A 12,978-nucleotide genomic window follows, 5' to 3' on the forward strand; every position below is an offset into this window, starting at 1 on the left:
TGTCTCCCCTACCCAGCTCCTGTGATCCTCTGAACTCACTTTACCATTTTCCTCTTCTAAGATTTTGTTGGATATCCTTCCTTTGCTGATATCCCATTTGCTCTCCCTGTCTACCCATTTTTCTAGTCACAGCTCAAATACCACCTCTTCCTGAAGCTGCAATCTTGGTAAGGAGGGCCTCTATCCTCTGAATTCTTCTGCACAGCCCTTGGGTGCTCTTCATACAATCCAAAGTATTTTCTTTACTACATTAACTTACCTTCCAAGCCAGAATGTGCTCTTTGAGAATAGGTTTGCTTTTATTGTTTTTTTAAAATATCCCTTCTCAGGGCATAGCACAGTGCTTCAGTAACTACTTATGGAATGCCTCGATAGCAAGTTTTTATTCTATCATGGAATTCATCTTATTTTGTTGTATTATTTTAAGGCCATCCTAATGAAACTGAAACAACTCTCTGATGTGAACCTGAAGGCAAGGTATTATTCATTTATCTATGTTATATGGTTGTCTTGGGAGAGCCTGGGGATATCTGGGTGTTTTAACTACCTCTACCGGTTTCATAACCTCACTCCTACCTCTTCCATCTCCGCCCCACCCACTCTACCTTTTTCATCACTCTATCTTACCTGTATTCAGAACCACTTTAGCCTTTTAGATGTCCTTAGGACTTTCACTTCCAAGTTCTTTCCACTCCCAATATTCTTTCATAGAGAATGTAGATCTTTCATTACTCCAGTTGCAAGGTGTATCCCTCAGGCAATTTCAGGAACTCCAAGGCTACTCTAATATCCAGAGTGATGATCCTGTACTCATGAGATAAATGAGATCTGGGATATTTAGGCAAGTTTCAACTACATAACAAGAGTTTCAAGCTCAAACACAGACATTCTATATTCTGATTTTTAACTTTATCTATTTTCCTCTCTTTTTCCAAAATATAATGGAGTTTAATGTTTTACTATTTTTATTTATAGAGAAAGGAGGACATTAATTGAATACCATTAGGTGACAAGCATTGTGCTAGATACTTGAAATATGAACTTCATCTTATCTTCACAATGACCTTAGGGAGACCCATAGTTCCATTTTACATATGAAAAACTGAGGTCAATAGATATTAAATGATTTGTACAAAATTATGCAGTGAATTTGTGGGGCTAATATTTTATTGTTGTTCCTTTAATAAGAGGTCATGCTTTTTTAGTTATATCATGCTGTATCCTCAAGTAAAACCCAGTTGATTCTGACCTCATCTTCCACTTTAAAATAGAGATTACAAAAAGATGTAACCTCAGCAAAGAGAACTTTTTACATTTCTAAGAAAAAGGAGCACCACTGGACCACCAAGGATGCCACCACCATTGATCTCAGGATCTCAATTGTTGGCCAAATTTTCCTAAAGAAGATTGGATTGACTTACTCTTGAGTCTTACCTAGCCAACCATCATAGCACCACTTTACACCTTCATATAATCACAAATATAATCAACCGTTAAAAAAAATTGTGTCCCACCAGGGGTACAAAAAAAAAAAAAAAAAAAAAAGGAAAGAAAAGAAAACCTTACAACCTCATAGGTATTACTTGCACAGTTTCTTTCTAGAAATTAGGTGTATGGTACAGTCGAGCTAAACTAAGACTCCAGATTTCACAAAGATGTCTAGTTTTACATTTTGATAAAATGTAATTGAACTGGCCAGAACCGTTAAAGCAAACAACTAAATGAAAAATAAAGTATAAAAGTATCCCATAACCAAGTAAACATCTATTAGTCGTTCCCTTTTAAAAGTTTTAAATAAGGCCACATTTATTCATTCAACAAACATTTATTGAGCACCAACACTGTGCTAGGTGCCAAGGAACATAACAGTGACAAAGATAGCCAGGCTTCAGCCCTGACTGGACACTGCTGCTTTAAATGATCTTGCTAACTAGTTGTTCTCTGATAGTATTATATTTTTGTCAAAGTCAGAGTCATATAAAACCTCTTCTAGAATACTTTTAAAGTTTCTTTATGGCAAATTTGATAGAAAGCTTTGTTTAACTTAGAGAAAGAAGGAATGGCCTCGAGTATCTTTTCAACAATCATGTTAAAGGTCGAGTTAAGTTTCAAGCAATATGGCAGCTCATGACCATTAGACAATTCGGTCGCGCTTATGGGCTGGGGAGTTTGTGACGCCATCACCGCACTGGGATGAGGTCCGTTTGCGGGTCCCCCCACTGGCCAGGCGGAGGGCCAGGTCTTCTGAGTCGCTGGAGTTCAAGTCGTCCTCAAGGATGCTACTGTTCTGGAGACCATCGCTAGTGACACTGCTGGAAATGCCACTAGCTTCAGGTGGGGAGCTGGATGGGCTGGACTGCATGCTGATGCTCGCCAAGGCGCCATTGAGGCCATGTAGGGCGATGGCCTCATGGAAGGGTTCTAAGTCAACATCTACAGAGGAGTTGGATTCAATGGCTGCAGCTTGGCTGGAGGACCCAGCAGGAGGCTTTGGGGCCGTCCTGGGACTACGCTGTGGTGAAGGAGCCGGGGGCACTTTGCCACACAGGAAGCTAATCAGATCTTCGCGGAGAATAGTGCTTTGGCCCTTCTTCACCCAATCCAGCACATCTTTGATGCGACGCTGGTAGCCAACCTGTATGCCCAGGTCAAAACTTCGTTGGTGGGCATGCCCGCTCTCTTTGTAGAGGCTGGTCACAGCCATGGCCGCACTCTGGAAGGGGTCCCACATGGAGAGTTCTGGTTGTGGGTACCCCGAACCTCTGTAGAGCTGGGCCACAGAGGTGGCTGTTATCTGGAAGAGATGCCACAGCTTCTGCTGCTCGCTCTTGGGCCCCACTGCCTCCTCGTCTTCCTCATCCTCCTCTACCTCCTCACCCTCCTTGTCCTCCTCATCCTCCTTGTCCTCCTCAGCCTCCTTGTCTTGCATCTCATGGGGCAGCTGCTCCTCCTGCTCAGCTGCGTTCAGGCACTGATGCTCCCACGTAGAGAACCAGTGCTCCGCGACCTCGGCCTCGTCTTCCTTCAGCTGTTCCTCCATCTCCTTCTTCTGGCTGCTTGCCTCCTTCCTCCGCCTCCTGCTCCAAGAGCTGTCCTCCTCCTTAAGCGGATGCCACCCTCTCCGCTTGCACTGGTGGCGCAGTAGCAGAATGGGGTGCCCTAAGACAAGACGCTCTAGTGCGCACCACCCGCAGTCCGGGTGCACGCCCTGCCTCTCTGCCCCTCCCGGTCCGGCCCCAGGCTAAGCCCGGGACATAACTCCAAAGCCGCCTGTGCCGCCTGGCTGCCCCCTTCCGGCCTCCCGATCAGCTCCCAAGGAATTCCGCGCTCGAATGCGCTGCAGCCTCCCTGAAGCCGCTGCTCTCGCAGCACCCGCTGCCGCTGCTGCGGCCCCTCTGCTCGGCCCTAACTCCCTTTCTTCCACAGCTGCCGCACCTAGAACTCAGAGAGGGGCCGGCTGAAGCGCTGGCCTCAATGCGGTGCTTGCCTGCCGCTTGGCCCCCTTTTCACACATTTTTGAGAATTGTCGGCTTCATCCAATGAGCTGATCAAATTTTATATCCTATGTTGCCAGAGAGGATTATGGGGGCAACTTCATGGTGTCAATCACATCCAGGGCGCCGATCAGGGAAGGCTGGCTGTAGCGGGGAGCAAGATAAAGTGGAGGAGCACTGCCCCCATGAAAAAGCAGGCATCTGAATCCCAGCAATGCGCTCCACAAAGTAGGCAACCAAGAAAATTGTTTTCTGGGGATAGAAGTGGCATTTTGTAGAGGAAAAAGAAAAAAATCACATAACGCAACCCCTTAATTTCCCCAAGTGCCCAATGAGGTTTTTGGATTAGGTCTCTGGAAAGCACTTCTAGCCGTGATTTAGAACTTTCCTGCTGTCCCAGCAAAGTATATCTTCTGGGCAGTTGCACACTTATCAAATTCTAAGAGTCACATGGTATTGATATTTTCCTACAATATTTTTGCAGGGTTTTCTGTCATTAAGAGTTGGTTAGAGGATTTCTGTGGGGTCTACTTTCAATTATTCAAAATTCCAAGATGAAGGAAATAAATTTAAAAAAAAACGAAATCCCAAACACAGGATTTTCTACTCTAGTGTAAAATTCAGTACTTTTAGGAAAGAAGACAAAACTTACCTAATTTCTTTACAACATCCTTAAAATGCTAGCTAGTTAAAACACCATAATGCTAAAATTAAGCTTAAAAGGTATGTGATACTAAAGTCTTTTTCCTTGGGTTCAGTAACAACCTCCTTCTAATGATGTGATCCCTTTTTGTGCTGACAATTCCAGAGTAAACTGTTAAGAGAAGGAAATTATCACTGAGCTAAGAATAACATCAAAAATGGGAGAAAATAACATGAAATGATTTTTTAATTTAGGAAAAAAGTTATTTAGAATATCACAATTTTTGTTGTAGAATATTTGCTAAGCCTCCAGAAAGCCTTACAATTTAGATAAAGAAAGCTATGTTTAATAATTCCCAAGTATGAAAATGAGTATCTAAAATAAAATGATCTAATCATTAACCTTTATCATCTTCCTTAAAAGAAATACATGTTTCTAAGTTAAATATAAAAGGTAAGGAGAAGAAGAAGAAAAAGAAGAAGAGGGGATTGTGCCCTTTCTCTGCAAACTGGGCTTTTTCACGATTCATTAAACCCTTTTTCCATATGTGTAATTGGACTCTCCTCATTTACATAAAGGAGGGATGAGGCCAAAGACCTAAGACCAGGCCAAAAGGAGAAATATGTTTCTCATTCTCCTATGTTAAAAAAAAAAAAAATGTAGCAGAAAACTCCAAGAAGGCAGAACTCCCCAGGCACATCCACACCCACATACACCAGCCCTGAAATATTTCAAGGTCAAGGAATTAGTGGGTTTGCCAGAGCCTTGAGTATTGCCTTGCACATGCTGCCTCACAGTTCTTATCATAAAATGTTTTTATTTTATCTTCTCTAAGTAAAAAAGTTGTACTGAAATGACTGAGAAGTACACCAAATCCTATTTTCTGTCCTAATTTTTGATTGGGTTAAAAACCAAAAAGAAAGACTGCACTGTCTTTGAAAAGAGCACAACCCTCTGCTTGGGCTTGAGTTGTCTGTCTGGTATCCTCCATTCAGCTGGTTTCAGCACCTGATTAATTAGTTAATTAGTACTTAGAGCTGACTAGCCCCAGTCGGCAATTTTCCTACCCTGCATGGCAAAATGTTGAATGTAGCACTGAAATTTCTGTCCTACACCCTAATTATTATCACCCTACTACTTTAAAAACCATTGCTCCAAATTATTATAATAGACAGAGCCAGACAACTGTGTGGAAATATGTTCTTTCTGAGAAATAATGGTAGACAATCAATATTTTTCACTGTTGCCCTTAACACATTTAAATAAAACAAGTGAAAGGGGGGAATTCTAATTCAATTAGCCTCTAACTTCTTCCATAGAGAAAATGATTTTATATGGGAAATATATTAGAAAATGTTTTATCAGTTCCTCAGATGGCAAAGTGTAGGTTTACAAGATATACTATCTGAGAGTAGTATTGTTCCCAAATAAGTCTAAAATGTCAGGAACAAAAAAGAATAGAAAATAGAAACAAAACAAGCCACCCAAATAAACAAGATTATTTTAACTAACTGTAAGTAAATGATGCTATCTGTGTGTGTTCTGAGTAGGGGACTTTGATGTTTAAAAATACTGACATGGCTTAGGAATGAGTTTTCTATGGGAAAAAAAATATTCCTTGGCTGCTGCCCCATTCCTCCATAAATTTGATGTCATGGCTAAGGTTAAATATCAACTAAGGAAAAATAGTTTTAGAAAATAAGTTAGGACACAAGCCTAGAGGAGACTAATTTTGGGCGTTTCTCAACTTACCATTGCCAAAGAGGGCCCCAGTGTATCAATAATTTTTAATATTATTGGTAGCTATTTTCACCTGAAACAATCCTTATATATTAGTAGTGGGTTGCCTGTAATTGTAAGAGCTAAATGGTACACAAAACTGGATACACAACCGCACAGATCAGTAAATGGGTAGGACTGAAAGCAAAAGTAAACACCAACCTTAGGAAATGAAAGAAGTTAAAAGATAAGTGTTAAGGACCTTATTCATTTTGGAGAATAAAACAAGATTTAGTAGCTTTCCACTTAATTTAAATGAAAAGAATCACTACCTTACATATTGCAGTGATAATGTAATGGGGAAAGAAAACAAAAAAGTCTTTGTACAAATGACACCTCCTATAGTTGTTGTGAAGAAACTTTTCCCCTTGGTATCTGCTAACAAATTCTAATTAATGCTGCACATTCCTTTACTGAAATCATTTAATGCGTAACAAGGGGGGTAAAAAGAAATGCTGAATGCTCGTGATTGCCCTGTTAGAATTATGGGAGTGAAAGCCTGGGGCCCCAAACTTACTGTCTATTAAAGCCAAGCTTTGAAAAAGAAATGCAACCTACAAAAGCTGTCAATCTCCCTTGCCCCTAAAGCCTGAGTTCACATGGATTCAAGTGACAGCCCTCCTCCCCCATGCACAATACATCAATCTGTCTCTCCCACAAGCACCCACAGCCCATTGTGCTGGCCGCAGGTGCCTATTATGGCACCCATGGCTGCCTCCCACAGCTCCGCCCCTGAGAAACAGGAACTGCAGACAATGGAGCCCTGTGGGAAGACAGGGGTTGGTGTTGGGAGGGATAGCAGACAGATGGTAAAGGGTATAGGGTAGTAAGGTAGTTTCAAAACAAATGTCAAACATTCAAAATTATTGCTTTCATGTGTGTCCCCTTTTGAATTGCCTTTGCTTCAATCACCATCTGCCATAATCATAAAAATACTTACCTGTTATGCTGAATATTTGCTCCCCTTTTTGGGTAGGAGTGGAGGGGATGACCTTCAGTACTCTACTCCTCCTATTTAGTCTCTAGGTTTCTCAAGGTCACAAACTGAGAAGTTTTAGTTAAGTGACACCAGTAGACCAAATATAGGAGAAAGATAATATTTCTAATTTTTTTGCAAGGTTTGTGATTTCCCTTTGAGCTTAGTATTGGCCTTCTTATGAGGGCAGGGGATATAAAAACCAGTTACTTCATGTAACCTATTTGTGAAATTGAAGTATTGTAAGATTTCTTACAAATGTCAAATCAGGCAGGTAGAAATTCTTTGCTGGTAAGGTGTCACATAAAGGGACATGAGGTGAATTTAATAATAAATGCAATGAAGGTTACCAACTCAACCTCTTTCCTTATTTTCAAATATGTCAACAAAATAAGTAATATAAAAAATAATTACTAAATACTATTCATATCAATTGTCATTATCAGAGAAAAGTACATTTTAAACATTTCATTTCATAAAATTTCACTTGTCTATGGTGTTTTTAATCTTCTTAGTTACAGACTAATTAAGAAGCAATAAATGAAAGAATTAAAATGTATGCCAAAAACACATATATTGGTTCAAATAATATGATTCAGTTGCTTTTGCCCTTACTTTATCATCTCAATATAGCATCTTATTCCTATTTCCAAGATAATTTGTCATAAATTAAAAGCAAGCTAACATAACTTCATTACTACTACTACTTGTCTCAAAAAAAAAAAAAAATGACCAAGATATATCTGGCACAAAAATCTGTAAGTCATGGTTAAGAGGATTGGTGGCTTGTTAGGAAGAGTGCACCTCCCCAAATAATGCAAAGAACGAAAACCAGGCAGTATTCCTGAAGCAAACAAGAGAGTCTTGGTTTGCTGTCAAAAACTACAAACTAGGCTTTAACTAGGGACTGTCAGTGATTCAGGTGAGCCACAAGCCAGAGAGAGCTTAATTAGCAGAGTTGATTTGGGTTTTTTAATTACACAAGAAAAACAACCAATACTGTATGAAAGCATACAGTGGTGTAATGTAGCACAAAATTCACTATTCTATTATGCGTGTGTAGTGATTTTGTAAATTTTGTTAACAATATAAATTTAGATTTTAAAGATTATTTTTGTGCCCTTTACTAGGATATGTTTTGTTTTTGTTTTGTTTTGTTTACTTCTTTTGTACCTTTTTGGAGATTTTAATGTATTTATCACCAAAACACAAATATTCATGCCCTCTCCTTTTTGTATAAATAGTAGAATACTATATATAATGTATTTTTTTACCTGAGAGATTTTGGAGATCTGTCCATATCAGGACATTAAGAACAACTAGGACATGCTTCTTAAATGTGAATAGTTTTGAACCATATTTGGTGTCTGTAAAAGTTAAGACTCTAGTTCAACAATGGGAATATATATAATTCCAATATTTGACTACCAAAGTGATCAAGCCATTTGGAGGCTACTCTATTTCATTTCTAATACTCAGAAACTACTACAGCTAACTCCAATTATCTATCTAAATGGCAGCCAGAGAAAATAAGGAAGAGAAAGTCACAGATAACCCATAGATACAACCTTTGTTAGAGATGCTGACGTGGGAAAACTTTTAAGGTATTTATTGGTAGGTTTTGTGAATTGTTTCTGTAGTATCTAAACTATTCAGATTTAACAGATAGTGCTAATGATTCCCGCTTGATTCGTGGTCCATTATTCAGAATTCTGGTATCTCACAAAAATTACCTTGTATAATTGATTTAACTGATTAAACTATACCAGGTTTTAGCTGTAAAATTGTTAACAATACAGTTCCTTTTACCTGTGCTCCCACACCAAATCCTTTTACTTCTAGATCCTTTCCATGGGGCTCTTAAATCTATCCATTTTTAAATTAACATAGTTTTTTGGTTAAAATTCAAGATTTTATTGTCAGACAAGTCTGGGTTCTAATCCTGCCTCTGCAATTTGAAAGTGATGTGATGTAATTTCTGATACTTGAGGTTTCTCTAAAATAGGGGTAATAATAGAATCTACCTCATAGGTTTGTTGTAAAGATTAAATGAGACTATGCATTCACTCTTAAAACAATACCCGGGACATAGTAAATCCTCAAAAAAGAGTACCTATTATTACAAATAACAATAATAATATCAGTTATAGAACTATAAGGGTTAGCGATATGGGTTCTCAAATCTAACTGATCGCCAAAGTCACAGGTTTTTGTGTGAACTTAAATCTTCATTTTCCTGGGATAAGTGCCCAGCAGTACAATTACTGGGATGTACAGTGCTTGCATGTTTAATTTTTAAAGAAACTGCCAAACTCTTTTTCCAGAGTGGCTATACCATTTCACATTTCCATCAGCGATGTATGAATGACTCAGTTTCACCACATCTTCAGTAGTATTTATTATTTTCACTAATTTATCTCTTCTGATAGATGCATAGTGATATCTCATCATGGTTTTAATGTTCATTTCCCTCATAACTAATATTGAACTTATTATATGCCTATTTACCATCTATATATCCTCATTGGTGAAATGTTTCTTTGTGTCTTTTGCATTTTGGTTTTATTTTTTTACAATCAATCTATAGATAAAGCATACTGAGGATTTAATTAGACTTGTAAAACAAATTTTATTCCCTGGTTAGTGTGGCTCAGTGGATTGAACACTGGCCTGCAAACCAAAGGGTCCCTATTCAATTCCCAGTCGGGTCACATGCCTGGGTTGAGGGCTGGGCCCCCAGTTGGGGGGGTGCATGAGGAGCAACCACACATTGATGCTTCTCTCCCTCCCTTCCCCTCTCTCTAAAAATAAATAAAATCTTTTTACTTCTAATTTTATTTGTTTTTAGTTTAACACTTCAAAAGCTATTACTCTGTACCAAATGCTATTTTAAGTGCTTTGAAATATTTATTTCAGTTCAAGTGAAATTTAATCTTCGAGCAGCTGTTGTCATTTCCATTTAATAGTTGAGGAAACTGAGGGCACAGAGACATTCAATAATTTACCTCATATTACACAGATAACAAGTGATGGAGCTGGAATTGAACCTAGGCTGTAGTTGTAATATAAGTTTGATCACGTACACATAATATTAGAGCTGACAAAAGTCAGAAACAGAGGAAAGAGGAAGAGGGTATAGGAAAGTATCTCTGAAATGTGTCAATAAATATTTTCTGGAATTAGTGGAGCCAGAAATAGAGATTAAAGTATATTATTTAAAGTTATAAAAGTAATCACTAAGTCCTGAATATTATAATAATACTACTAATAAATTTTTTGAGAAGTCAGAAGTAGCTAAAGAAGGTGGCATACGTATGCTAATTCCTTCATCTTATCAGAGAGTCAAATAAATATGTCCAAAATTGATAAACAAATAGAATTATAAACTTATTTATATATAAAAGTCTTATCTCTATGTTGTAAACCTGAAACTAATATACTGTATGTCTACTGTAATTGGAAATAAAAAATATTTTTTAAAAACCATATTATTTAGCCCTGGCTGCTGTGACTCAGTTGATTGAGTGCCAACCTACGAACCAAAGGTTTGTCAGTTCGATTCGCAGTCAGAACACATGACTGAGTTGTGGGCCAGGTCCCCAGCTGGGGGCACACAAGTGGAAACCACACACTGATGTTTCTCTCCCTCTCTTTCTCCCTCCCTTCCCCTCTCTTTAAAAAATAAATAAATAAATAAAATCTTTTAAAAAACCATATTATTCAGAATAATGATATTAATCATCAGAAAAACTCAAAACTAGAAATAGTTAGAAGCAGTTACCACTGAAGACTGGAAACTAGCTATTAAACATGATAGCTTTCTTTTTTCTATATTGTTCTTCCTTTTTTTAGCAGCAAAGCAAGGCGTTTATTCACGAGTCTGCAGAGTCAGGCGCACCACAAGCCAGGAGCATGTGCACCTATACTGTTCAAAGTTTTAAATAATTGTATGTAGGTATTATTTCTGAAATAAAAACAGAGGATGTTTTAAAGCATTGCAGGTGATTCTGAAGGGGCTAAATTCAATAGCCACCAAGCTAAATTACACCTAATATTCTTCAGGGTCTTCAAAAATAGGTGAGAATGAATGGTTTAGCATGTTGCATATTGGTCTGGAGTCACTAGGTGCTTTGGTGCTTAACCTGCGAGTCACCCTAGTCGCAGAGGAGGATTTAACAGGACACACCGGGCACGCGCCCTGGACCCTGACTTCTGAAGGACCCTGCAAGTTTACAACTTGTACGTAATTAAAATTGCACATATGAAACTAAACTTGGTGTCATTAGAAAAAGGTGTAAAGTTGGGGTTTTGCAGGGCCCTTCAGAAGTCGGGACCCAGGGCACACGCCCGTTACGTCCGGTGCGCCCTGTGCGCCCGCCGTTAAATCCGCCTCTGACTAGGATGCTATTCCTAGCTTTATATTCTCTTCTGCCCTTCCACTCCCAAATTATCCTCCTTCAAATCCAGAATCAGACTAGTGAAAGGTTAGCAACATTGTTAAGATTGAACGTAAGGAACTGGTAAATTTCCATCTTCCAAATTCAAGCTCCTGACACAGTATGTAAATAGATCTCAATTCTAGGTAATAAGATGTTCAGAGTAAAGCATTTTTCATTTGAAAAAACAGTATGTGCACACGGTTACAAATTTCAAATAGTATAAAAGTCTGTACAGTTGAAAGTAAGTCTCCTTCAACAACAGACCTCATATCTTCCTTGCCAAAGTCAATCACTTATTAACACTTTTAATGTATCTTTTCAGATATGCATAAAAATACGTACCTACAACTAGGAGCATACCATTCACATTGTCTTGTTACACACTTCTTTTTCCTAATATTAATATTTTTGGAAATTGTTTAAAACTTCACATATATATCTACTTCATTCTTTTTAACAGCAGCATGATATACCCTTGTGTGGGTGTACCATATTTATTTAACCAGTCTCTCACCCATGGACATTTTTATTACTATATTTTTATAGTTATCATTACAAGTAATACCATAGTGACCACCTTTGTACATAAAGGACTACACCTGCTTTATTTTAGTAGAATAGATTCAGAGATACATTATATATATATATATATATATATATATATATATGCATATGTATCTTTATATATTAGCAAAATCTATTTGATGTCTACATAATATTCTATCATATGCCCACTGAATGTACCATAACTTATTGAAGCATTGAATTAATCATCACACTGTGTGGGGGCATAAAAGCATGTTTAAAGTCAGTGACTTCTTTAAAATTTAAAAATCAGACCAATATATACTAGATAATATCCACAGTATTGGAAAACATAACAAATTCACCATCACTTTTTAAATTTCTTATCCTCACCTGAGGACAATTTTTTCATCACTTTTAGAGAGCGAGGAAAGGAGAGGGAGGGGGGGAGAGAGAGAGAGAGAGAGAGAGAGAGAGAGAGAGAGAGAGAGAGAGAGAGAGAGAGAGACATCGATGTGAGAGAAACATCAATCAGTTGTTTCTTGTATGCCCCAAATGGGGCTCCAACTGGCAATCTAGGCATGTGCCCTGACTGGAAATCTAACCAACAACTTTTTGGTTTGTGGGATGGCAATCCAACCAACCAGGGCTACCATGACTTTTTAAAAGTGAACTCTATAACACTTTCTAAATCTCTCTTCTATTCCCTTAGAAAAATTAAAGCACCAACAAAATACTTTCTACATGTTCCCTTAGTGAAACTTATATCTCAAATTTTGTATAAAACTTTTTCCCTGTTCTGCTCCATTCAACTACAGGGGCTTCACTCAAGTGCGTTCTTGGAGTCTGGGGCCTCATACTTTGGAACTGATATAGGTTTTTTCAACATTTTCCAAATTATACTACTTAAACTCCAGATTTTTTCCATCTTTCCAAAGCTTTAAGGCACTAAAAAACCACAGAGTATGTGGTATTATGAGTTCCACACCCACAAAGCTTTATCAAATGCCATGGACAAATAAATTGTTCATGTTCCTTACAGTTAGGTACCATTTCTGAAGCAATAGCAGTGCCTATGTCCAGATGGTTATCAGATGAAGACACTAGACCTTTAGCTCAATA

General features: G+C 38.2%; 1 protein-coding gene across 1 annotated transcript; it reads right to left on the minus strand.

The window, feature by feature from the left end:
* Positions 1 to 2,134: 2,134 nt before the first annotated feature.
* HAPSTR2 (HUWE1 associated protein modifying stress responses 2) lies at positions 2,135 to 3,040 on the minus strand. The gene has a single exon (XM_090265159.1). It carries the CDS (start codon positions 3,038 to 3,040, stop codon positions 2,135 to 2,137), a length of 906 nt encoding a protein of 301 aa, XP_090121285.1.
* Between the last annotated feature and the right edge of the window lie 9,938 nt (positions 3,041 to 12,978).

Source organism: Furipterus horrens, unplaced genomic scaffold (genome assembly GCF_987537825.1).
Source record: "Furipterus horrens unplaced genomic scaffold, mFurHor1.1.pri manual_scaffold_17, whole genome shotgun sequence".
Classification (NCBI taxonomy): domain Eukaryota; kingdom Metazoa; phylum Chordata; class Mammalia; order Chiroptera; family Furipteridae; genus Furipterus; species Furipterus horrens.